Raw genomic sequence first — 27,590 nt, forward strand, 5'->3', positions numbered from 1 at the left:
ATTAGGGTTTTCAATAATTCTATCCTATTAAATCTTTAATGTATATAATAAAAAGTATTTGGACGTTTTTCTGTTTGTTAAAGTTTTAAAAAGTCATTATTGGCTGGACGGACCTGTTAGTTTTTGCTGTTAAAGAAGATTTACTTTTTGATTTAAATTGGTAGATCTTCTATATAACAGAAAAACACTTCTAGCTTCACTTAAAAATCCAGACAAACGTTTAGAAACCCGTATTTGAAAGCTGAGAACCGTACCTAAGCAGATATAATTTACATAAAAAATATAATATATGCCTACCTGTAACGTATTTAATATTATTTTTCATTATGTAGCCATCCATTGTCCATATTATTGTGATAATTATGCTAACTTGCTTTATGAATTTGCAGTTATTTGGAGACAGTCGAGTTTTTCCTTCAGCTCATACACAAATGCAAAAAAATGACATTGAAAGCCTGTCCCAAAAAAATGCATTTTATCCCTTCTTACCTATCCTATTATTTAAATTGATAAGCTTTTTTTTGTCTGTAGTAAATGATCTCGAAAACCGCTGAACCAATAAGGTTCTCCTTTACAGTGAAGCTTCTTCAGGGAAGGTTTTAAAATATTTAAAATAAATCACAAATAAAAATGTTTTTTAGGTAATTTTCTTTTTAAAATTAAAATTGAAATGGTGGGGGAGGTCGCTTTTCACCCCCACCTTAAATGCCCCTAGAGGCTTCTAGGAGCGTAGCCGCTAGTTATTTTATATAAAACTAAATTATGTAAGCCAAAGTTTTATTTAAATTTGTGATAAATTTTTTAAGGCAAATCATTAGGTACAAAATTTTGAGGCCAATTACATTCAAAATGCAGAGCCTCTTTTTTTCATAAAGTTCAAATTATATTTTATTTTGCCTACTAAAGTAAGTTAAGAATACCGTTGATCATGAGTATTTTGTCAAAATTTATTGATATATGTTATATACTTTACAATATATATTATAATTACCTATTATTTTTAGAAATAAATTATTATTTTTGATTATTATTATGAACAGTAATTTGTGTTATGTTAATATAAATTTCAGATTAAAATCAAAATGGCTGATATTTTAAACCCGCCTTTGATTTGGTTGGGAAATAGATGTTTTAGGAAAAATAATGAGGTATTCACAAAAAGAATATGCTTTTTATCAACTGTTAAACCTAAAAAAACTAGGAATAGAACTATAAAAGTCTTAACCTGTAATTTCTAGGGTAAATTCGGGTGGAATATGGCAGCTCAGCTGCTTTTGAATGCCGCTAATTATCTCTCATCGTTTAGTAGAGTAGTTGAAGAAAAACCGGCTGATATGTAGTGTTTGATTTGCTTATAATATTTATTAGATCGGGTAGGTTGAATTGGCTTAGTTTATTTCATTTTCCATTTCCTATTAGATTGCACTGCTGGCTAGGTTGTCTGATAATACAGTTTTTTTCGTATTTATTCGAATCCGGTGGATAAGAACCGGTTTTCATCCATACAAAAAACTATGTCTAGCATCGTATTATATCCAGCTTTCTACGAATATAAAATGTCCAATTATAAGATTAAAACCAGTTTTTTAGCCCATGCCTTCTGGCACATTCTATATCCGCGGAAAGCTGTTTATAATACTACTATAGCGGCTACGCCCCTAGAGGCCTCTAGTGGCACTTTAAATGTTTTTGTTTGTTAAATTTAATTTTTTATGTACGATACCACCTTATTTGACGTTGAAGTCTCCCCTAAGGGGGGGATTTTTTTGTTTTTGGGGGGGTTAGGGGTGTCCCACCCCTCAAGAAAATATCTTAAAAACCACCACAGGACCAGTAGGTATATTCCCTGAAGAGTAGAGCCCATTCGGTTCAGTGGTTACCGAGATCTTAAGCTTCAGACGGACAGACAGACATCGTTCTACTTTGTATTATAGATTAGAAATAACTACCTATTCTTTTTCCAAGGTCTAAAATAAAAAAATTTAATTGAACCGGAAAATATTTATCGCGTCCTATTACCTATTGATAGCTTTCTAAAGGCCCTCTGGTCTAGCAAAGCTGGGAATAATATTTTTATATTATTATGTGTAGAAAATTGTCAATGAAACGACATATGATTTTTCAGTAAGGCTCAGAACCGTTTATACTCATACGGATATTAATCGGTTACGAAGCCGAACTTGAAAGTTCATTACAAATAAAATTACCTCAGTGAAAAATATTAGGTACCAATTATGTTTATTTACAGGAATAAGGTATAGCCAACAAGCAAACTAAATCTAAAATAATATTTGGGGGGACCGATAAATAGGTTGTCAATTCCACTAAGTGTTTCCCCAACGACAGCTGAAAATCACGTTTTGATTTATGATTTTTACCCGAATTAATTTCGTTGTTGGTATAAGCTGGTTTATTTAGACCGAATACAGCATAAGATCTGGATACACAGGAGAAGAGGAAGATTACCAGGACTCAAATGAGGTCAACGAAGACGACCAACAAGAATTCCAGGTATTAATACCAGTGATTCATATATACCTCATGGATCTATGGGGATAAGACAATGACCAATAAATTGATGTACAATTACATCCCCAATGTTAATACACAAAATTACACCTTCTGTAGATTAAGATTATTAAGGGGGGGGGAAGTTTGTACAGTTATAGGAAATGAAATTCAGTGTAAAAGTTTGGGAGGGCTGTGTGGGCTTGTTTTTATAGTTATCAACCTAATTCTTTTTGTAGGCTCTCTTATTTGACTGGATGTACACATAAAACTTTAAAAATTGAATTTCGGCACTTTCCTTCTTGGGGCTTGTGGAGCACAAAAACCCCCCAAACGCTAAAAATGTGAGTTCTGAGCTTATTTTTAAAGATATTAACCTGATTTTTTTAAATAATACTTTTTTAACATAACTGAATCAACGAACCATTACAGATTTCATTTTGGGACTTTCCCTCTAGGAGCTTGTGGAGCAAAAGACCCCCAAAAACTAAAAATATGCGTTCTTAGCTTATTTTTAAAGATATCGACCTGATTTTTTTTCAATAATACTTATTTAACATAACTGAATCAACGAACCATTACAGATTTCATTTTGGGACTTTCCTTCTTAGAGCTTGTGGAGCAAAAAAAAACCCAAACACTAAAAATATGAGTTCTGAGCTTATTTTTAAAGATACCAACCTGATTTTTTTTAATAATACTTTTTTAACATAACTGAATCAACGAACCATTATAGATTTCATTTTGGGACTTTCCTTCTAGGGGCTTGTCGAGCAAAAGACCCCCAGAAACACTAAAAATATGAGTTCTGATCTTATTTTTAAAGATATCAACCTGATTTTTTTTATGGAAACTTTTTTAACATAACCGAACTAAGGAACCATTACAGATTTAATTTTAGGACTTTCCTTCTAAGGGCTTGTGAAGCAAAAGACCCACAAAAACACTAAAAATATGAGTTCTGAGCTTATTTTTAAAGATATCAACCTGATTTTTTAAGGAATCTTTTTAAACATAAACCAAACTAGAGAACCATTACAGATTTCATTTTGGGACTTTCCTTCTAGGGGCTTTTGGAGCAAAAGAACCACAAAACACTAAAAATAGTTCTGAGCTTATTTTTAAAGACATCAACCTGATTTTTTAAAATAATACTTCTTTAACATAACCAAACTAAGAAACCATTACAGATTTCATTTTCGGACTTTCCTTCTAGGGTCTACTGGAGCAAAAGACCCCCAAAACACTAAAAATGGGACTTTCCTTCTAGGGGCTTCTGGAGCAAAAGAACCACAAAACACTAAAATTATTAGTTCTGACCTTATTTTTAAATATCAACCTGATTTTTTTAAGAACACTTTTTTAACATAAGTTATAACCGAACTTGGTAACTTTTACAGATTTCATTTAGGGACTATCCTTCTAGAAGCTAGTGGGGCAAAAGACCCCCAAAAAGTATTATTTTTTAAAAAATCAGGTTGATATATTTAAAATAAGCTCAGAACTCATACTTTTATTGTTTTTGGGGGTCTTTTGCTCCACAAATCACAAGAATGAAAGTCCCAAATTGAAATCTGTAATGGTTCAATGATTCGGTTATGTTAAAAAAGTATTATTTAAAAAAAATCAGGTTGATATCTTTAAAAATAAGCTCAGAACTCATATTTATAGTGTTTTCGGGGGTCTTTTGCTCCACTAGACCCTAAAAGGAAAGTCCAAAATGAAATCTGTAATGGTTCCTTAATTCAGTTATGTTAAGAAAGTTTTCTTTAAAAAAAATCAGGTTGACATCTTTAAGATAAGCTCAGAACTCATATTTATAGTGGTTTTGTGATCTTTTGCTCCACAAGCCCCTAGAAGGAAAGTCCCAAAATGAAATCTGTAATGGTTTGTTGATTCGGTTATGTTAAAAAAGTATTATTAAAAAAATCAGGTTGATATCTTTAAAAATAAGCCTAGAACTCTTATTTTTAGTGTTTTGGGGGTCTTTTGCTCCACAAGCCCCTAGAAGGGAAGTCCCAAATGAAATCTGTAATGGTTCGTTGATTAGGTTATGTTAAAAAAGTATTATTTAAAAAAATCAGGTTGATATCTTTAAAAATAAGCTTAGACCTCTTATTTTTAGTGTTTTGGGGGTCTTTTGCTCCACAAGCCCTTAGAAGGAAAGTCCCAAATGAAATCTGTAATGGTTCGTTGATTAGGTTATGTTAAAAAAGTATTATTTTAAAAAATCAGGTTGATAAATTTTAAAATAAGCTTAGAACTCATATTTTTAGTTTTTTTGGGGGGATCTTTTGCTCCACAAGCTCCTAGAGGGAAAGTCCCAATATGAAATCTGTAATGGTTCGTTGATTCGGTTATGTTAAAAAAGTATTATTTTAAAAAAATCAGGTTAATATCTTTAAAAATAAGCTCAGAACTCATATTTTTAGTGTTTGGGGGGTTTTTGTGCTCCACAAGCCCCTAAAAGGAAAGTCCCAAAATGAAATCTGTAATGGTTCGTTGATTCAGTTATGTTTAAAAAGTATTATTGAAAAAAAATCAGGTTGGTATCTTTAAAAATAAGCTCAGAACTCATATTTGTAGTGTTTGGGGGGGGGGGGTTTGTGCTCCACAAATCCCAAGAAGGAAAGTCCCAAAATGAAATCTGTAATGGTTCGTTGATTCAGTTATGTTAAAAAAGTATTATTTAAAAAAATCAGGTTGATATCTTTAAAAATAAGCTAAGAACTCATATTTTTAGCGTTTGGGGGGTTTTTGTGCTCCACAAGCCCCAAGAAGGAAAGTGCCGAAATTCAATTTTCAAAGTTTTATGTGTACGTCCAGTCATATAAGAGACTTTACAAAAAGAATTAGGTTGATAACTATAAAAACAAGCCCACACGGCCCTCCCAAACTTTTACACTGAATTTCATTTCCTATAACTGTACAAACTTCCCCCCCCCTTGAAACGTTCGAACACTGAACCTAATAAACTAACTAATTTCCAAAAATGTTAAGCCAACGAATATGAAAATCAAATGTTATTATAAAACCATTGTATTATTGTATTTTTATAATTTTGGGAATCCATCCTTAATTATTTAGCTAGGTACTAAGCAAAAGTTTAAAGTTTTTATAATTTTTTTTCCTCCGCTTTCTCTAAAAAAAGCTTCACTGTATAGAAGACCAATATCGGTTCTGCGATTACCGTGATCCTGTTAATTTTATGTAGGGATGAGGTAGCTCTAATGTTGTTGTTGTTGTTGTAGCCCTGATTCTCTGAAGTTAGGATTCAGATGCACACGGAGGCTGGAAGAGTGAGAATCCTTTGGCCAATCTTAGATTGGTAAGCTTCGCGCACAGCTGATTGTATTCTATGTTACATTACAAGCTGACCCGCAATTTTCGTGGAAGCTACTCAATTATTACATCACCCTGGCCTAGAGTTTTGGCAGGTGTTCCATATTAAGCCACCCTAATTAATGGCACTCTCCTTAGAGGAGCATAGGCGAGGGAAAGCATGGTTAAAGCTGCTTGATTGGTAGAATCCTAACTTCCTACAAATCTTTCTCCTTACAACCTTAGGGCATCTTAGGGAAGGTTGCGTGATCATTATCTGACAAATTGCGACAGCATTTGTCAACCAAGTGCAAAGTCTTTGTGGGGACTTGAACTCGGTTTCTCCCAACACCAGCGTAGTGCGCTAACCACTACACAATGGGACACCCTCAGGTAGCTCTAATGACTTTATATATCAATAAGGTTCGGTACAAAGTTTTTAAAAAGTTGTATTTTATTGTTAAGAGAAATGAGGAAGTTTTTATTGTGTAAGCTTACCCATATCGATAATCTAGCCGGTAACTTTTGGGTCAAGTACTTGTACTTGAGCGTGGTGCTTGAGGTGGCCCTTGTGGCTAGCATACTAAAGTTTCTCCATGTTCACTTAGATCCAAGCACTAATGGCTACACACACACAGCCGGTAACTTAAAAACTCTATTGTTACTGTTTTAGAGATATTACTGTCTTCACTCAGTATCTATTTAAATTTTTAGCACGAACTCGAGGAGTATGCTGGAGGATTCAGAGCAAAACTTCACATTTCATCAAATTTCTTTCCACAACTTATTGGTAAAGGCGGACAAACCAAGGTAATAGGATATAAATAGATGTTTTTTTTTGGGGTGACAAAATTGAAATTGGGAAAGCCTTTTTTTCTTTTTTTATCCTCTAATGCCCCCCCTGGTCATAAACGTCCAATGTTGGGGGGGGGGGGAGGGGTAAAAGGGTGGTTACCCCTCTTAAACCCCCCTTTACCCCTCTTACTTCCTCATTTTATCCCACTTCAAAATAGAAAGCTTGGACATCTCTGTCCCTGGTAAATCGCTGTACATGTCTCTGTTCTTATTAATTGTTGTGTCCTAAGTTGTCTTATAGTAACTCGTTAAAATATTATTACATAGAGAAATGAAAAGCATGGTGTATGTTATTCATCAAACGCTATGTACAAGTCTAAAGATATTAGATTATTATTTAAAGATATTTTTCCTTACATGCCTAAGTACTACCTACAAAGAATTCCTTTCATGTTGATTAAGAAATTTATAAACAAAATTAATATGGCAATCAAAGTTACCTATATTAGTTCTCCCATACCTTCAGGGGTGTATCTTCTGCACAAGATTCATTTTTTCCCCTGCTGCAAAAAATATATCCCCCCCCCCTATTTTAAAAAAAATTTCCCATCACTAAAAGTAATTTTTTTGTCTGTAGATGAAAGGACCTTCTGCTGATTTTTCAAACATTTCTTCATATCTGATGGTTTTGGTCCAATTTTCAACATTTTTCTTGATATCAGCATAGCTTTTAATTTATCATTTTAGATAAGATTGGAGAAGGAGACGAATACCAAGATAAATATTCCACGTAAGGGAGTGGAGGGTGATATTGTTGTGTCGGGCAATCAGAGACAGAATGTTATCAGATGTTGTAATAGGTATTTAACACAGGGATTTAAAGGGATAAGACAATGGCCGATAAATTAATGTACATCCCCAATGATGATCCACAAAATTGCTCTTCTGTAGATAAGAGTTAGTGGTTGAAAAGTTTGAGCACTCAATTTAAAGATGAAACCAATCAAATTTCCCTAAAGTCCCCAAATTTGATATGTAAACGAATAAGAAAATATTATTATAAAACTTTGGGGACTAGTGTAATAAATAAACAGTCCTTTGTTCACTCTCTCTCTGGATTCTTCATTACATTCAACTAATAAAACTTATCTCGATTTTAACAAAGTCATTGACTTAAAGTAACACTCTTACTTAGAAGCTGTGCTTCAGCAAATTAATTTTATTTGAAATTGCTGTAAAATTGGATACGCAACTTGGTGTAAAACCTATTTTGTGCTGTAACTTAGTGGAAGTGATGAAGAAGTGATAATAAAAAATTGGGTTGAAGAATTCAACCATCACCCTTTCCCCAACAACCCTCCCTCCTAGAGGCCAGCGTATCCGCTAGTTATCTATAATTTTTTATAAACAATTTAGGCTTGATGTTATCGTTGCTTCAGCACGTCAAAAGCATGGATTCACACATTTTATATCTCTGCCAGTCAACTCCAAACAAATGCAGGATGCCTTTCTACAATTTAAATCTGAGGTATAATATTTATCCATATGATAAAGAAACAGGATGTCTATATGTTTATACTGAAGGATCTTGATAACCATTGATGAGATATGGTTCTCCTTTACAATGTAGCTTCTCATCTGTAAGTCATGGCAAGGTTTATAACTATTTTGGGAAAGGGTACCGCCACCCTTCCAAGATATATCGCCCCTTAAATAATACGAACCCCCAACAAAACTTTTTTTAACTTTGCTTTTTAAAACTAAAATAATAAGATATTGCAACGAAACACAAATGTAAAAAAAGATTAGGTAGGTATATATTTAAGCAGGGTTTCGGATCCGCATTGATTTTTTGCGGATCCGGATCCTCAAAATTTGGTCAGTGCGGATCCGGATGCGGATCCGGATCCTACCGGATCCTGTTCTGGATCCTTGACAATAAAAATAAAATCACCAAACCTTTCAAAAATATTTATTCTTTAATTCGAAGTCAAAAATACTTTTAATTTTCAAGTCTGACCCTAAACCTTAAAGATTGGCTCTCATCAAGAGAATGTCTGAGATTGTATATAAATTTAGGTAGATTTTTCCCTTTTTTCTGCATTTTTTTGAGTCCAAGGATCCGGATCCGCATTTTTTTGCGGATCCGGATCCGGATCCTTGGACTCGAAAATATGCGGATCCTTGCGGATCCGGATCCGAAACCCTGTATTTAAGAGAGAAAAAATTTAAAGTTAATGATAGTTTAAATTAATGAGTTTTTTTAGGTTCTAGATACATGTTCAGAATGCAGAGGAGTTGAGGAATCTATTTTCCAGGTAAAAACAATCAGAATTTAATTTTATTTTTAGTGTTGATATCATTTTTTATTGTAATGTATATACCCGGATAGGACATCCTAACAAAGGTTGATAAATGAAAGAGTAGTTTGCTAGATGAATGTTACCCAAAGATCTTGGCCAAGGGTGGTGTAAGGGTAAAATGGCACACCTCTTCAACGGGCAGTTGTCTGTAATATAACCCTTTATCTCCCACACACATTTTTAAATCAATGGGGTGTCAAAAATCATGAGGGGGGGGGTGCAAAAACCCTCTGCAAGCCACTGATTTAATGTTTATATTTCTTAAGACAAGCACCTTACTTCATCTGACAATTGGTACAATGGTTCTTATGGATGAGAGAGAAAGAGAGCTTGCTAGACAAATATTACAGGTAAATAATTCTCTCAACTAAGATTTTACTTTTGACATTTAATTTTTCTCTGATAATCAGCATTAATATTTATTAAAGGTCATTATGACTAAAAATTTACTTTTTTAGTAGCGAAGACCTCTGTAAGTTTTGTTCCTAGAGGAACATCATATTTTCTCTTAACATACCCTTCCTTTTCATTTCTTATTTATCTTTTTATGTATGGCCTTATGATCAGCTTCGCAACTATTGGACGTAACATTATTACACAAGTCTTCAAAGTTCTATAATAATATTTTCGTATTTGTTGACAACTTTGGGGACTAAAGTTAATTTTTATTGGTTGGTTTAATAAATTGAATGTTCAAACATTTCAACCACTGATTTTAATCTACAGATGGGGTAATCTTGTGTATTATCATTGGGGATGTACATCAATTTATTGGTCAATGTCTTATCCCTTTTAATCGGTGCCGTAATCGTCCTTGTTAAAAAGATAGGTAATATCTGAATAATGAATTATTATAAGTATAGGATTGCAAAGAGACCCTGATCCTTCCCAGGCAAGGTGAAAACCCCTTTCAGGTAAGAAAACTTTCTGTTAATTAATTCTAATATGTAAAGTAGTAATGTTTTTTGGTCTGTAGCTTAAGATTTTGAAAACAGCTTAGCCGATTCGGTTCTCCAATTTAGGGAAGGTTCTGGGATGTTTTTTGACTATTTATTTTTAGATTTTATTATTTGGATGGTTTTGGGCTATTTTCATTTCTTTTATTTCGTTAAAGTAAGAAAAATTAAGCAAAACAAAGCGTCTGTAGGTACCTAATAATTTAGGAAATACTTTAGACAAAAAAAACGTTATAACTTTGTTCTATAGATAGTACCTAGTAAGTTAATTCTAAAGTTTCTTGTGATGCTTCATTGACTAATACTATAGAGCACATACTCTATTACTTTCTAGTCCTACTATCTGAATTTGTATGTTCATAATGCTAATATGTAAATGTATACACTAAACTACTATACTAAAATATTTGCTTCTGGTATTATTTGTAGATTTGCAAGACAAATGAGCAACTGTTGTTAAACTCAATTTAAACTTCTAACTTTCAGGCTATTCTTGCGTTTTTCATCTTGCTGTGCTTCGGTACTTTTGGATGTTGGCCTTGTCGTATTAGAGCTTTATGGAATTTATTTGAAAAATTTCTTCAAGAAAATATTAGTAGGATGAGGTTTCATTATTAAATATGGACACTGATGGTATTGCCTAAAAAAGTGACGACATATAATACAAATGACCAAGAATAGGCAGTATACATTTAAATTGACCAATGGTAGGCTAGTATGACGTCATTTTTTAGACACTATCATCAGTTTCTTAAATATGCAAAAACTAAAAAAATTCAGATCGAGATAGCTGGTCTAGAGATAATGAATGACGACCCAGGTGAAGTGGATGTGCTGTATGGCAAGGTCAAGGACCCAGAAGGGAACCTTCAAGAAGTGGCCGAAAGAATTGTTGACAGGTAAATTTAAATATTTTCAGGGGAGTATATTCTGCACAAGATTTATTTTTTCCCCCTGCTGCAAAAATTTTTATTTTTTCCCTCGCCTGGTTTTTTTCTAGCAAGAAAGGGAAAAATTGGAAAAATATTTTCAGGACTCTTTATTTTATTCATATTATACCCCCTCCCACATATTCTTTTAGTTTTTTTCACCAAGGAGGGGAAAAATGGAAAAAAATGTTTTCAGTTCACGTAATTGTGAAACTATTCTTCAAGTTTAAGAGGGTCATTTTTTTCGCGTAATTCTGTAAAGTTGAGTGTTGGTTTGTAGTTAAATGCTCTTTAAAAAAACAAAGCACTTGACGATTTTTTAACTTTAGGTTTGTTGACGTAGGATTGGTGAAAAGAGAATATGACAGAATAAAATTCCATGTCACCCTTATGAATACTTTGTTTAGGTTTGTTGACGTAGGATTGATGAAAAGAGAATATGACAGAATAAAATTCCATGTTACACTGATGAACACTTTGTTTAGGTAAGTTTATACCTTTATTTTAATACACCATTTTTCATAATTGTAACTTAGAACCAATTGAGATCACCATTATAGATCCCTTGATGGTTATAAGCCATTTAATTTTGATATTAAGCTATTACACTATTTACTCCTTCGAATACAGAGCTCCTAGATATGAATAATAACACAAATGCAGCTCATTTTGGTACTACAGTTAGTTTTTATTAGCGAAGCTACTCTATTATTCACTTTGTTATTAGCGAAGCTACTGTATAATTCACTTTGTCCGTCAGTCCGTAACACTATGGGGGAAATGGGATTTACTCAGCTCCTATAAAAGATAGAATGCTGAAACATTCCTATTATTAAGGAGCACAATTAACTGTAAAACATCAATGGCGGTCGGACCGTTTTTTAGCAGGTTTTAGGCTATTTTTATATTTTTCCCACTTTTCTCCATATCTTTGGTGTTTATGGTCCGATTTCCAAATTTTTTCAGTTATAGATATCGAAATTAAATTTCCTTTTGTTTAAAGAAAACAAATTTGACAGTCAGACTGCCTTAGGGCAGGTTTTAGGCTATGTCATACTAGAATTGATTTGCTATTGTACAAAACTCTGCCTTTTTGAAGGCAAAAATTATCATCATTATATATAATATCTTTTAAAATCTGGTTTGATTCACGGAAGTGATTTATAGAGAACACCAAGAACATTAATTTTTAGGACATATGTAGCACTTAAATTTTTTGATTTAAAATAAAACCGGTGCTTGCTTACATGTGAAGACCGGAGCACCGAAACCCCCCCCCCCCGCTTAGTTTTGACAAAAATCAAAAATAAGGGGGGGGTAGTTTTTTAACCCCCCGCTTAGTTTTGACAAAAATAAAAAATAAGGGGGGGGTAGTTTTTAACCCCCCCCCCCTTAATTTTGAAGAAAATCAAAAATAAGGGGGGGGTAGTTATTTTTGATTTTCTTCAAAATTAAGGGGGGGGGTTAAGTCTTTGCCTTGCTGAGCTTTTTTCCTCCTTGCCGTTGTCCAGACATTAAAAAACTACCCCCCCCTTATTTTTGATTTTTGTCAAAACTAAGCGGGGGGGGGGGGGGTTTTCGGTGCTCCAGTCTACCACATGTAAGCAAGTACCATAAAACCTTTTAAAATATTGCTAGAATCCGAAATCCGAGTGAATCCGCCTTTTTTTGGACGGAATCATGTAAGAATCCGGTCCAAAAATTTGACGGATTGCCATCACTAACATATACAGTTAGCTAAAATTAAGAAAAAACGGGGGAAAAAACCAAAAAAATTACCCCATTTATTTAAGGAAAGACAAGAATGATGTTGGAGATAAGAATGATCCAGATAACAGAGAATCATTCGATGCAAGAACAATTTTAAATTTGTACTCTGATAGAAGGTATGTAATAATCCTATTTTAAAAAGTACTAGGTAATCTTTTTTTGTCTTTAGCGAAGGATCTCACTAACCATTAATGACCTTTAGAACGATATTGTTCTTCTCTTATAGGTCCAGAGAATGTTTGTAATCATTTTGGGGGAGGGTATCTCCACCCTCCAAAGAAAAATGGCACATAGAAAAAAATTACCACTCCCAATTTTTTTATACTTCTCTCTTTAATCTTACTCCTAAATTTAATATAATAATTTAAGATTTAATAAAAGTCCCCAAAGTTTTTAAGCCAACAATTGAGATATGGTGTTATAAACTTTGGGGACCAGCATTTAAGTATTATTTACAATACATTAAAATCGAAGAAAAAAGTTTTTTAAAGGGTTGGTTTTTATTGCCTTAATTTATTACCTACGGAAATATTACTTGTTGATTACAATTAACCAACGTAAAGCTTAATTAAACTACAATATCTTAGAGAGAGACGAGACAATTGGCTGTTTATTGCACTAGTCCCCAAAGTTTTATAAATCGTTTTATTATTCGTTAGCATAACAACTTACGGGACCTTAGTGAATTTTGATTAGCTTATTCATTAAGTTCAAACGTTTCAACCACTAAATTTAATTTACAGAATAGGAAATTTTGTATCATATTTAAGAGGATGTACATCAATTTATCGGCCATTGTCTTATCCTTTAAAGCTCGCTGTATTAAACCACATTATCTTGTTAAAAACGTACATTTCAAGATATAAATATTTTAGGTTTTCTGATGTTGAAATATCTGAGATTCACTTGAGTCAGAGGCGGGCAGGTAGACGGTCAGCTGAAGGATATTACCTGCCTTCCCATATACTCAAGATAACAACATGTGGATAAATAATTATATAAGACAATATTCCATGAAAAGTATTACATGTCTGGAAAAAATTAACGCAAAATATTTTTTTACTTTTTTAAACCAGTGAATTTAGGTGAAACAATAATAGTTAGTTCTCGCATAGTCTTATAAACAGCTTTTTAAAACTGGATAAAATACAATGCTAGACATATTTTTTTCGTATTGATGAGAACCGGTTTTAAACCACCGGATATTAATCGGTTTCGAATGAATAAGAGAATAGAATTTATTTTAAGTTAGTGGTATCTTACCTTAATACTTGTGTAAATTTAAATTAATGTTTTTTTTATAGTTGTCAATAATGTACAAGAAAAATCTGTTTGTCTAGTAAACTTTGATACCTACCTAACTAAAATTGAATTTCAACTATAAGCGTAATTTTCTACTTTTGTTAAGAATAGTTTTGTCCTTGAAACGATTTATTAAATCTGTGATAGTTAAATATTGTGTTTTCTTTTAATAATAAATATTTCTTTTTGTTGTTAAATACAATTTAGTTAAATACTGTTTCAATAACTATCGGCTATGCCCTTAGCTTCTAGGTGCTTCGTATTCAAAGTAGAAGAGTTATGCAGAAAAATAGCTGAAAACTATACTTCAATCTAAAGAAGAAAATAGGAACTATGGGGACCCTTATTGATATTTGATTGGTGGACAATGCCGTTGAGTATTCTTAACGTTTCAACTACAAATTGTAATTTTCAGAATGGGTAATTTTGTGTATCATCATGAAGGATGTATTATAGCAATTTAATCAGGGAGTAAGGGAGGGGACAATGGATCGAATATTCAATTTTTAAGAGTCCCTGACTTTGGGTACTGGCTTAAAGAGAATGTGCAAGAATTCAGCAGGTTCTGACTGACTTTGAGTACTAGCGCATCAATGCACCGTTAATTAGCTGAGTAAGTTTTGAATATAGCAGACAGAAAAATTTGTTATTAGATGACTGGTTTTAACAAATATTTTTCTCAAGAAAATGTCATTTCATGTATAGAAACTCTACTTTGATATTTATGTATTAAACAATCTAAGAACCCCTTGAATTTAGGTAGCAATTAAAAATATATTAGAAGGGTTGTCGAAGTTCTAAGGGTGATTTTTCTTGTGATTAATTACAGAATGTTTACTACATTGTGATGTACTGGTAATTTTATTTTCAAGTAAATGATTTTTTTTTAGAACTAATTTGGTTCTAAATTATATTACCATGATCCCTTTACAATTTTTGTTAAGTTTTCTGGATAAATCTGGTTTTTATTGCTTTTCAGCAAAACTCTTAATTTGAATTAATTGCCCATTGTCCCCTCCCTTTTCACAGTAGCTTTTGATAGGTTTTTTAGGTTAGGTTAGGTAAATGTTAATGATTGCCCCTTTGAGTTAGGAAATTGGGCCTGCAGGGTTAATTAAGCTATAAATAGAAGAAATAGTGCTGTGAAAATTCGGCGAAACCCGCTTCTTCGTTTTCATACTGTGATCCTAATTTTTAAAATGATAAATTTGATATTGCTTTATTAGGTTATTCGGGAATAGTCCGTTTCGTAACATCGCCCCATAAGGGGCGATTCGTCATATTTTTGAAATGGCTTTTTATAGGTTATTAGGTTAGGTTAGGTTAGGTTATATTGGGTTAGGTGATTGCCCCAATGGGTTAGGTAATCGGCCCCGCAGGGTTAGAGCCCCTCGCAGGTGCTAAAAAAGGAGAAAAGCTACTGTGAAAAATACGAAGAATCGCCCCAAAAGGTGCGATGTTACGAAAGGGACTATATCCGATGATTCGTACTAATGTCGTCTTCAAAAAGAAGAGAACTAAAAACAGTCCGTCCATTGGAAACGGTTAGCTTTTTTGTCAGAATGTTAGAATTGTCCTATCAATATCAAACTTTGTATGATTATTCCTTTAACAGTTGGATACGATTTAGGAAGCGTAGCAACTCAGTCTATATTCGTTACCAGAAAATTCATACGTTTATAAAAAAACATGATATTTTTTAACTTTCTTGGACAAAAATACTTTTTGTATGATATAATTATTTTTTCATCTTATATTTGGAATAATGATATAATTCTTGATCAACAAATTACAATATTATAAGCGAGGCATCTTAAATAGAAAAATACATATAATGAAATGCTGAAAATAAAAGTATTGTATGTCCCTTTACTTCATCCTGTAATTACGCAATTTTGCAACAAATAAATGTACATTTAGGTTAGACTTACAAATTAATTTTCAGTCTATTAAGTTCTGACACTTTACAATAGTTATTGTTCGTTTGTCCTTTCTTCTGATTTTAGAGCTTTGCTTTTATGGATGTTGTCATCCTTGTCAGTTTGTCAAATAGGATAAATATACTTTTGTATGCTCGCACTTTTTGTATTTAATAATAATAAGAGATAGGTTTAAATACACATAAGCTTTATACACAGACTGAAATAGACGACTTATATAGAAGCTATGCATCCTAAGTATCCTAAGCATTTTTTGTAAGCCAAGTTTTTCTTTAGTTAGCTCTTTCCGGTAATTATTACACGTTAAAATTATCCTATCAGTTTAAGACTTTGTATGATGATTCCTATAACAGTTAGATACGACATTGAAAGTGAAGCAACTCTATAATCATTACCAGAAAATCCAAACGTCCATTTAAAACATTATGATTTGTAACTTTTTATTCTAGCCTAGTCCTTATATAAAGGTAACATGATGTATGTGAGTTTGTGCGTCTGTTTGCACCGAATGATATTGCTAACCACTGAACCAATATGGTTTTCCTTTACAATGTATCTTCTACATGTATAATATGGGGGAGTGTACTAACACACTCACTAGTGAAATCGCCCCCGGATAAAAAGAACATCCCCCCCCCCTCAAAAAAATTCTTTTTTTCTACCTTTTCTCTTTAAAACTAGAATTAAAAATCTCTTGTCTTGAATGGAGAAATATAGAATAGCTTACTTTTGATTAAAGAAAGTAAACACTTTTTTGTAAAATTTTAATATAAAATTGAAAGCAAGATTCCAAGCATAAATCATATTGTAATTTTAAGTCAATAAAACATCAAAAAGTTAGCGACTGGCGGCAACACACCCAATTAAATTTAGAATTATTTAACTGAATATAACAAAATTTTTAAATTACAAATACAAATACAATTAGAAGTACTATAAAAATTCTTAAGTACAAAAAATTTTAAGTGATTAATATCTAATTTGGATCATATGAAGGAAATGAAGTCATTTATACTAATGTGTTCTTTTAAATTGGTCATCTATGCATTGATGGTAGAAATACTCTGGGACTTTGATCCTTTCATTGTTGACATTCTTGTTTGTACTACTTGGGGCCAACAAATGTGCTTGTAATGTTTACCCGGAGAGACTTGACAACTGTGGGCTTCATACACACCAGCACCAGGAATGCCAGCAGTCCAAAGAAGGCATTCGGTGTGTCCAGGACAAATCTAACTGGGCATGACTCATATGTTCCATAATTTGTGTTGATAGCTGAGGTGATGATCTCAAAAACCCAGAAGCAAAGCATGGTTAAGTAGAGCTGGACAATAATCTTCAAATCCTTCTTGTGCTGCTCTCTTCTTTCCACATTCTTGGGGGTCACTTTGAACTTGAAATAACTATTGACAGTGGCACCAAAAATGACAAAGTTGACAAAGATGATGAATAGTTGAAATGACTGGAGGTAAATGAATTCTGGAGTCACAAAATAATTTATGTCCTGTCCCGGATTTTGGAATGACATGTGACAAAACACAACACCTGCATTCGGAAATAAATTCAAATCTCTTTCATTTGCAGCCATTCTTCGCTTTCCTTCCATATCTATTGCATAGGTAATAAGGCCTATGATCAGTGGGAAACCTTGAATGTAGGCTATGCCCTTCAGCAAGAAATATTTTTTCTTTGGATCAAGGAAGTTTCCAATTGCTGCAAGAGTTTTGTTGTCTGCTTCATCCGCCATTTCTCTAACTGTTCGAAAACATATAAAAGCCAAGGTATTTATTGAGAAGAAAATCGCAAGTCCAAAGTATTGAAACAAGTAGGCAACCCACACACAAGGTGCTGATTCATTATCAAACCCATTCATCCTTTCAACCATAATTGTAACAAAATTTCCCAACAAATTGAATAAGAATACAATCGAAATTTTTCCAAATACTGTAGCATTCAACTGTTTCTCAATGAAATGTGCAAGAATGGCAAGAATAATGAAGATGATTGAAATAATGAAGGCAATGTTGAAGGTGTGCCATCTCATGATTTCACAATCATTGGGTTCAATTGCATTCTCAAGATAACAAATGTTTATTCCAACTGCATTATCATTCTCAAAGACGCAGTAGGTTCCTGGGATATATCTCATATCTGTCTTGTTAGTTTTAGGGTTAATTACACCATTAACTCTGCCAAATTTGTCAAGAAATAAATCATCTCCGTCGGGATACCACAGGTTTTCTTTAACAGGACACGTGAAAAGGATTCCTTTTCCATTATTGGGACTTTCTTCAGTTGGCCCTACAATTATATAATCTATTCCTTCTTTCCAATCAAGAGTTTCTTGAGTTGATGGATCAATGAATGGAATTATTGGCATTGGATCATCAGAATCTACACATATTGAGTTGGGTAATAATTCTGGTAAAAGTGATAATCCCAGAGTTGTTATTGAAGAATTATCAAGTGTTGAACCAATTTCATAATCTTCATAAATATAACCAAGATCAGGAAGAGAGTTATCAAACTTTTTATTGAAAGGACAGCACTTGTGGATGCAAGGTATGCCCTGTTTGCACTTATCACAAGTGACAACTAGTTCTGTAGAGTTATTATCTCTATCCACACAGTAACCGTCTGAGGGTATGGGGTCTTTATACTTTCTCAGTCTTACTGTATCACTGGCAGCATTGTAGTCATCTTCAGAAACCTTAAAAATAAGGATGACAGCATCATTAAGGAGCAAGCTCTTAGATATAAGAACAATCAAGCAGATGGATAGAAGAAGAAAGGAAAAGAGTAGACAATCTATGTTTATAAATATCTTTACACTAACATTGTTTTAATATCAACTTAGAAATATAATTACCCTTAATGGTCGGGGGGGGGGGGGGGGCTAGATATACCACACTTTTCTGGGATCTTGCTGTGTCAAGTATCAACTGTTGGGAACGGCAAATATCGCCAAAATCACGCCTTCGGCGGCAAATAACGGCTAAACGGTCAGCCGGAGGCGAATGAAACATAAATAAAGAAATGTCTGCCTCAAAAAGTTGTTCAACATCAAACAGATGCTTGAAGTCTCTAAAACGACTCCTTCCCCTCCTTTAAGGGGAATAACAGAAAAAACGTGATTTTCAAAAGTATGCCCACTTCGTGGGTGTGGGGGGCACTGAACCCGTCACCCCAGGGTCACCAAATATAAAGTCTAGGCGGCCCACAATGCTGAATTTTCACCAAGTGAAAGTCTTGTGTCATTATCTCTTATGAGAAAAAAGTTATTAATTAATTAAAATTTCAAATTGTGATTTTTTGATGGATTTCTTTGATGAAATGACAGGCTGGTCAATTTTTAGGCCATTTTTTGCGGTTTTTGGGCCGTCACGCCCAAACGGTTTGAGATAATCTCACGGGACCTTTTGCCCAACCTATGCCTGGTCTAAGAAAAAAAAATCCCGGATTGGATGAAGCACGACGTCGCTGCGTGCCGTCAAAAATCGCTGGTCGGCTCATTTTGCCCCCTCAAACCCTCACCTCGTGCCATTTTTCTGTGTAAAGATTATAATTATAATCTTTTGCGTAAGTCTGTTTTTTTTCCTAGACCTCACAAATAACCAGACTTAGGTTGGGCAAAAGGTCCCGTGAGATAATCTCAAACCGTTTGGGCGTGACGGCCCAAAAACCGCAAAAAATGGCCTAAAAATTGACCGGCCTGTCATTTCATCAAAGAAATCCATCAAAAATCACAATTTGAAATTCCTATAAACCACAGCATAAAAGACAGACAGGCAGATGAAGTAAGTTAAAGTATATTTCCTTTTAACAAAGTTAATTTTGAAATAATAAAGCTTTAAGAACAAATTAAAATGTCATTTTTTCTACATACTAACTTGACATTCAGCAAGCTGTCAAACAGCTGATAGTGCAGTTTCTGTAAGCTTGAAAGCGAGCTGTACTCAAAGTTATTTTGTCTATACAGATTGGTTGGTATACCTTGTAAATTGGTCTTTTATTCCTAATATATAGAGTACTAAGGTTTATGTCTGAAGCTTAAGATTTCAATAGCTGCTAAACTCATTACTTTCTTCTTTATAGGGAAGCTTTACATAAGTTTCCGGGATGGTTTTAGGCTATTTTTATTTTAGATTTAATCCTTTGGATGGTTTTAGGCATTTTTTTTTGAAGATGTCTACCCATTTTAATACATAGCCAACTAGGTGCAAGGGGCGTAACTTCTAGTATATAGATATTTTAAAAACTAATCCACGATTGCAAAAGTTTTCTTGTAAACAATTAAACTTAGCGAGCAAGGAAACAATATTCTTATCTTATTCGATGGCTTACCAACTTTGAGGACTTTTTGATTGGTTGATTCATTCAGTTAAGTATCAAACGTTTTGACCAATAATTGTTATATACAGGAAGGATAATTTTGTGTATCAACATTGGGGAATGTACATCAATTTATCGGCCTTTGTCTTATCCCTGAATAAAACTAGATACTTACTTTGAACACTTCAAGTTGATTACAGGTAGGAAGTTCAAACAAAGATGGTGTTTTCTGTCCCAAAAGAAAGCCTGAGTTGAGATTTTAAGAAGTAAGTGCCATAATATTTTAAAATATTCCCTAATTGAGGCTAAGAATAATAAATTTTGTTCAAATAACTCTATTTAATCTTATAATAGAGTGTACACCCCTAGAGGCCTCCAGAGAAACTCTTGGTTGTGGAGGAGGGGGGGGGGGGATTTTTTTAGAAGCAATTACTCTTACTCCCAAATAGATAAAAACACACAGGGCCTATAATCATTTTTACTTTTAAAGAGAGCCATATTAGTCCAGCATTAACAATATCTTTGCAACAGACACACAGCTAGAAAGACACCCTGTTACTTTTATAAAGGGATAATTGACTAAAAATCCATAGCAAGTATAAAAAAAATGTTAAAAATAAAGATTTGAAAACAATAATAGTTCAAATAATAATTATTGGTCCAAAGATGTGCAGCATACCACAACATGGTTGTGTGCCAAACAAAAGTCGCGCACCTGACATAACAGCAGTGGGAACCATTTTTAACATCTTCAGTTATGACGCGGTGGCGGACCGAGATTCGAACCTATCACCTTTCTGACAACGAGCGGATGTGCTACATATTACGCCACAGTTGCGGGTTTTGTCATGGAGTAGCTGCACTAAGAAAACTAAACAATAAATAAAATTTCTTAAAACACTCCTGTATCAATAACATTAGAGGCGCCATACTCTGTACAAGTAATGGAAACCTAAAATATAATAATAATGATAATGATAGCAATAAAAATAAACTAGAGGCTACACCCATAGGGACCTTTGGGGACACTTGAGATGGGGAGGGGCGAATTTGAACCCTACCCCATTTTCAAGTCCATAAATATTTTGACACTTCGTCAAATTTTTGAAGAAAAAATACCCAGGTGACACCAAAGGTACCTACTGAAGGGACACTAGGTCGAAAATATTCTAAGTGTCAAAAAATATTTGGACTTTACTAATTTACTAAAGATTCGAACCATTTCCCAAATCTTATTGTCGGTACCAAGGACACCAGGTCACCGTATCTCAAGAACCGGTGGTCAGATCGCGCTGAAAATTCGTTTTTGAGTTTGGGACCCTCATTGCAAGAATTTGTGAAGGACAGAAAAGCTAAGTTTTCCAAGAATTTGCTATGTTTTGCAAGAATTTGCTATGTGAAGGACAAAAAAGCTAAGTTTTCTAAGAATTTGCTATGTTTTGTAAGAATTTGCTATGTTTTGCAAGAATTTGCTATGTTTTGTAAGAATTTGCTATGTTTTGCAAGAATTTGCTATGTTTTGTAAGAATTTGCTATGTTTTGCAAGAATTTGCTATGTTTTGTAAGAATTTGCTATGTTTTGCAAGAATTTGCTATGTTTTGCAAGAATTAGCTATGTGAAGGACAGAAAAGCTAAGTTTTCCAATATTTTGCTATGTGATGGACCAAAAACCAATTTTATGCAAGATTTTGCTATGTTAAGGATCAAAAAGCTAGGTTTTGTGAGGTGAAGGGAGGCTACTTATGTCCTCAATCTCAACCTCAAAATCTTTGTTCAGGGAGGCATGTTATGCCCTTCATCTAACAAATTCTCACTTAAGGAAGGCTACTTATGTCCTTCCTAGGAAGGTGACTTCTGTCCTAATTTAGGAATGACTTTGTTTTCTTTCCATGATCCAGAAAAAGTAACAAAATATTTTTTTAAGGGAGGGGGGTTATTTTTTTCAAAGGGCAATATCTTTTGGGAGGTTGGTGGTACACTCCATCAAAATAGTTTTATCATGACCTTTCAAGGACAAAGCTAAATTGTAAAGGAGAACCATATCAGTTCAGCAGTAAACAAAGATCCTGTGGTACACACAGACAATTATCATGCTACTATCATATAGGGATCAATCCTATTATATAAAGCAGTAGGAATCTTAACATATGTTAAAGAGTGGTTTTAGGCTATTTTCGCCCTTCCCTATTTTTGCTCCTTGATGCTTGTAAATATATAATTGAAGGTCAATGGTGGGAGGGGGGTTCAACTTCCTGATTTGTTGAGCTTCGCTAAGTGGTTTCCTAAAAAAGCCTAGTCGAACACAGAAAATCCTGATCTTCGCTTCACTCCCCTAATTTTGGTTCTATTATATTGGGTACAGTGTAGCCCTGCAGGGTTAAAACCCACAAAAGACTTAGGCATATAGGGGGAAGGGGTTTCAGTGTTGAGACTGGTATTTTAAAAGAAAACACCCACATGTAAAACAGTAACTGTCTCTAGGAAGATGATTGAAGTCCCTCAACAGATTATGATGTCATTAGCCTCTCATTGGCTATTCTATCGTATGACGCCATAATATGTTGATAGACTTTCATCATCTTCGTCTCTACTCATAAAATCTCTACCTTATCTAATATTTCTCCTGGTGGACAACATTTTTTAAATCCCTGGCAAATTTGCCAGGAAAGTGATAAGTAAAAAATACAAAGAAAATATGAATATTTCATTTTTTCTTCTTTTGTATGGATCTTACAGTTCCATCATGAAAATGATACTGACTTTGATATAATAATTACGATCAAGTTTAAATAAAATCAATTTTTGTTATCAAATATATACATGATACAAGAAGGCCAACATTAATAACTGCAAAACTCACAACTGTAACATGTATCATTTGAAGTCTGTAAGTTTTTTTTATATTTTCGATCATGTATTTGGCCATAACTCTGTCAAAATACTTTCTTAAGACAATTTTTGACCTAAGATACTGAAACAGTTCCTTTATAAGCCCAAGTAATCAGTTTTGTAATATCTTTCTATTTCATAGAAAACTACTGAAAATACTAAAAAATAAACAATGTAACTTTTTATTTGTATGGAAACCATAAAAATCAATAGAAAAATCTCTTTTTTAGACCTTTTTTCTAATTTTTATGTTTGATTCTTTTCAATTAACTTTTTTAAAACGGATTTGTGCACTGATTATAAAATAATGTTAGGTGGATATTATTGTTATTTCAAAGAAAGAAAATTTATAAAATAAGAAATTTGACCCCTTTACTTCAGAGGACAGCTGCCAACCTTTTCCGTTACTATTACACAAAAGAAAGAAAAGACACAAAGTAAAGAAAAACTTCGCTGCTGATATTAGTGGGGTGTGACTTACAAAAATATTATCAAAATTATAATGAGTAATTTAATTTAAATTTTTGGTAAAATTTATTTTCTTTTTTAAAGTTTAAAAACTGGATTTAAGTAGTGGTGCAAAAAAAGGTTGCAAACATTTGCAATTTTCTTGCAGATAAATTTTTTCAGTTTAAAAATAGCAAAGGGTGTTATTATACGTACTGACAGATACAATTGCAAAGTCATTTTTGGATGCTGCGCAAAATGGTACAAAAAAATGACGTCATACTAAAAAGTTGTCCAATGAGAGGCCAGTATACATTGTAATTGACCAATGGTAAAATATATACTCGCCTCTCATTGGTTATTTTATCATATGACGTCAATTTTTTTGTACCATTTTGCGCAGCATCTCATTTTAGCCTAACACTTTAACAAACTTTTGACATCTGGGGGATGGGGGGGGGGGGGGGGTCGGGGTACGGTGTGGCTGATTTTGACAATGCAAGTATACATTTTTAAAAGTGTAGGATTTCCTTTTAATGCGCTATTTACAAAAAGTAATTTGGCTTTCCTAATGACCATACAAACCCAGGAAGGGACGGACCATTGGGCTGTTTATTACACTAGTCCCCAAAGTGTTTACTTACCAACTTTGGAGACTTTTATTGAATTTGATTGGATTGTCAGTTAAGTTGAGTGTCCAAACGTTTCAACCACTAATTGTAGAAGGAGTAATCATTGGGGATGTACATCAATTTATCGACCACTGTCTTATCTCTTTAGATCCATGATACATTACATTAGTAAAATTTAAATATTTTAGGCAAAATTTACATAAAAAATTAAATTCTGAAAAATGAAACAAGGAAAGTCGTCATACTTGATCAATTTAAGAGGAACTATCTCCAATATATTGGTTTAGGCCCAGGGTAGGTTTTATGCTTCTTTTAGAAGGGGGGGGGGGAGGGGCCTGAAGGCGTATGTTATGTTTTTGGGCAAATTTTTCACTTTAAATATTTGTTTTGATATTTGTTTGCCTTTTTATATAAAGCAATATGCTTTTACTTTTCGGCAAATATTTCGACAAAGGAATAGGTTTCCAGTAGTAATGCTAATAGTTGGACACAATGTCGACGTAATTATAAGGTAATAACTTAATAAGCGCGAATAACAGCAAATTGACGAATTTGATGATGTTTCAAATGATGATGAACATAACCTGTAGATTATAATTATTGGTTGAAAATTTTGGACACTGTTTATTTGAATCAACCTATAATAAAATAAACCATTCCCAGATTTTAGTCTTGCAATGAAATTGACTTTAATAATAATAAACAGTCCAATGTCCCCTCCCTCCCTGTATATGTCAACATAAAATATAAACATTGATAATGTATGTTATTGCCATATTACAAGTCTAACATGGTTTTCAAACAAGGATCTACAGGTATAAGATGAATTGATGTACACCCCCAATGATCATTCACAGAAATGCGCCTTCTGTAGATTTCAATTAGTGGTTGACAGGTTTGGACACTAAACTTAATGAACCAACAAAATTTTAAAAGTCTCCAAAGTTTTTGAGCAAACGAATAAGAAAACGTTATTATAAAACTTTGGGAACTATTGTAATACACAGACCAATGTCTCCTCCCTCCCTGGTTTTCAAAGCATACACTTTCACCATATTATAAAAACCTTATAGTCTATTTCCCATATATTGCTTGTCTATAAATCATATATTTTCTCCACCAAAACATGCAAATTTGTGTATATATACTGAGGGTGGTGGCCATTCACTTCCGCATAATTGACTATTTTTATAAAATTAAACATAGAGGCCTCTAGGGGCACGTAAAATGTTTTCTTTTCAATCTATGTAAAGATCAGCTGATTACCTAAAATATTTTTACCTCCGCTAGATAGGGTTACCTATATTTCAAATTTTTTTGGCGATTTCTCATGGGATTTTCCTCAAAATAGATATAAACCTTCCTTTATAACCTTTCTATAAAGAAGCTACACTTTAAAGGAAAACCATTTCAGTCTAACGGTTAGCAAGAAACTTTTACTTTATTATAAGGATGAAATTACTAGCGGCTTCGCCTCTAAGAGCATTTATCGGCACTTGTGGGAAAGAGGTAAGAGGGGGATTTGACCCTTCTCTTTTAATTTTAGTATAAAACAGAATAAGTAGGAAAATATTTTTTTATTAAGGAGAGGAAGGGGATTTATTAAGGGAGCGAATTTATTGGGAGTGCTTTGGTGCCCTAAAGTAAAGAATTTCCTGGACCTTAACTGTGGAGAAGATTCTTATCGATTTAGAGGTTAGCAAGATAAGGAAATAAATGTATAAGTATAGATACGTAAGTCAGATAACTACTTGGATCAAGTGTTGGGTTCTTTTTTCGTCTGCTAGCAAATTGCTTTCTGCTCTTTTGTAACAACTTGGCTGTGTTAATATTTCCAACGTTATTGGCTGACATTTAAAGACCCAAGTACAGGTTCTACGGGGTGGGGACATATAGTTAATTAATCCCTTCCCCATCTATTGTTTTACTTTTATTATAAGGATTAGAACCATATATATTTAAATGGGGGGAAGGGGGGTAAAAGATACCCCACTTGCAAATTTTGTAAACTATTAATCTAGGTCAGTAATTGTGCAGTATAATTTTTTAAAGTTTTTCAAGACAAAGTTAGCAACTGTTTAAGATAAAAATTAAGATGAATTTACTGAAGCTTTACTAAATTATACAACAAATTACGCAGAGAGAGAGAGGGGATATTTGGCTGTTTATTACACTATTCCCCATTTTAGACTTTTAATTACGTTTTCTTATTCGTTGGCTTTAAAACATTGGGGAATTCAATGAATTTTGATTGGTTGGTTCATTTAGTTGGGTGTCCAAACGTTTTAACCCCTGGTTAAAATATACAGAAGGGGTAATTTTGTGTATCATAATTGTAGATGTATATCAATTTATCGGCCGTTGTTTTATCCATGATGCAAGTACTCTCAAATATATGGAGCTACAATCCTTAAAAAGATAGGAAAATAATTTGGAGACTTATATGGAGCTTCACTTTCAATGAGAATATATAGACATGTCCAGGAGTAAGGGAGGTAAAAACCAGCTTATACCAATAACGAAATTAATTCGGGAAAAAATCACGAAACCTATACGTGTTTTTCAGCTGTCGTTGGGGGGCAACACATCGTAAAATTGACGACCTCTCCATTTGCCCTCCAAATATTTTTTAAAGATTTTTTTCGCTTGTTGGTTATACCTTATACCTGGGTAAAAACAGACAGCAGATAAACTTCTTTACTCTGAAATATACAAAGATCGAGTTTTTTTTTATAACCTATCAGGGTAGTTTAATGCAGGAAGAAAGGGTACAATTGGCTGTTTATTACACTAGTCCCCAATGTTTTACAATAACATTTTCATATTGGTTGGCTTTACAACTTTGGGGACTTTTATCGAATGTTCTTTGGTTGGTACATTAAGTTGAGTGTCCAAACGTTTCAACCACCAATTTTAATCTACATCAGGGATAATCATGTGTATCAACATTGGGGATATACGTCAACTCATCGGCCATTCTCTTCTACCTATAGATGACTGAGTGTAATGTTTGTACGTATTAGTAAAGTATAGAAATGATAATTAAAATTAAATGCTGTATTGTGAAACTTAAAACTAAAAATAAAGACTGTACAGGTAAGTGCATATATCACTGACATTTTACACAAATGTAAATTAAATAACTTTAAAACTTACTTTTTTTATATACATATACTAGCGGCTAAGCCCCTAGAGGCCTCCACTTTCGACTATAATTCTAAAAAGAAAAGAAAAAAGAAATTATTTTGGGATAGAGGAGATTTTTTTCCAGTGGCTACCCTTATGGAAAAATGGAAATAACCTCCCCCAAAAAATTAACTCTCCCTGAACCTATGGAAAGCTTCACTGTAAAGGAGAACCATAATAGTTCAGCGGTTAGCGATAACTTATTATCTAAACATTATA

General features: G+C 33.4%; 2 protein-coding genes across 4 annotated transcripts; one reads left to right on the forward strand and one right to left on the reverse strand.

Moving 5' to 3' along the window:
* Window positions 1–1,066: 1,066 nt before the first annotated feature.
* Window positions 1,067–14,141, forward strand: LOC145305223 (activating signal cointegrator 1 complex subunit 1). Of its 3 annotated transcripts, none has more exons than XM_080146822.1 (12): window positions 1,067–1,148; window positions 2,419–2,511; window positions 6,544–6,639; window positions 7,372–7,484; window positions 8,041–8,152; window positions 8,892–8,942; window positions 9,254–9,337; window positions 9,851–9,901; window positions 10,724–10,842; window positions 11,202–11,279; window positions 12,666–12,758; window positions 13,518–14,141. In XM_080146822.1, the coding sequence occupies exons 1-12, from the start codon at window positions 1,083–1,085 to the stop codon at window positions 13,630–13,632; spliced, it is 1,071 nt and encodes a 356-aa protein (XP_080002948.1). In that variant the 5' UTR covers window positions 1,067–1,082; the 3' UTR covers window positions 13,633–14,141. The 3 variants fall into 3 exon arrangements, with proteins under 3 accessions (XP_080002948.1, XP_080002941.1, XP_080002956.1); XM_080146815.1 differs by lacking the exon at window positions 11,202–11,279 and adding an exon at window positions 11,280–11,357; XM_080146830.1 differs by lacking the exon at window positions 11,202–11,279 and adding an exon at window positions 11,280–11,357 and having other exon boundaries at window positions 10,730–10,842.
* A 1,653-nt stretch (window positions 14,142–15,794) lies between these two features.
* On the reverse strand, window positions 15,795–23,004 carry LOC145305240 (uncharacterized). Its single transcript, XM_080146841.1, has 4 exons — window positions 22,824–23,004; window positions 21,119–21,168; window positions 20,392–20,461; window positions 15,795–18,594 (listed from the first exon to the last, which is right to left on the reverse strand). Exons 1-4 carry the CDS (start codon window positions 22,923–22,925, stop codon window positions 16,990–16,992), a joined length of 1,827 nt encoding a protein of 608 aa, XP_080002967.1. The 5' UTR covers window positions 22,926–23,004; the 3' UTR covers window positions 15,795–16,989.
* Between the last annotated feature and the right edge of the window lie 4,586 nt (window positions 23,005–27,590).

This window comes from Acartia tonsa, chromosome 2, assembly GCF_053477335.1.
Source record: "Acartia tonsa isolate MP-2025a chromosome 2, ASM5347733v1, whole genome shotgun sequence".
Classification (NCBI taxonomy): domain Eukaryota; kingdom Metazoa; phylum Arthropoda; class Copepoda; order Calanoida; family Acartiidae; genus Acartia; species Acartia tonsa.

Excerpts from the sequence above, each read along its gene's own strand:
- LOC145305240 (XM_080146841.1), bottom strand. The coding sequence starts at position 22,925 with ATGAAATATTCATATTTTCTTTGTATTTTTTACTTATCACTTTCCTGG. Across the intron at positions 21,169-22,823 it reads CAGGAGAAATATTAGATAAG|GTTTCCATTACTTGTACAGA; the intron begins GTAGAGATTTTA and ends ATTATATTTTAG. Across the intron at positions 20,462-21,118 it reads TCTAATGTTATTGATACAGG|CTTTCTTTTGGGACAGAAAA; the intron begins AGTGTTTTAAGA and ends TCTCAACTCAGG.
- LOC145305223 (XM_080146822.1), top strand. The coding sequence starts at position 1,083 with ATGGCTGATATTTTAAACCCGCCTTTGATTTGGTTGGGAAATAGATGT. Across the intron at positions 6,640-7,371 it reads GTAAAGGCGGACAAACCAAG|ATAAGATTGGAGAAGGAGAC; the intron begins GTAATAGGATAT and ends TTATCATTTTAG. Across the intron at positions 9,338-9,850 it reads TTGCTAGACAAATATTACAG|GATTGCAAAGAGACCCTGAT; the intron begins GTAAATAATTCT and ends TTATAAGTATAG.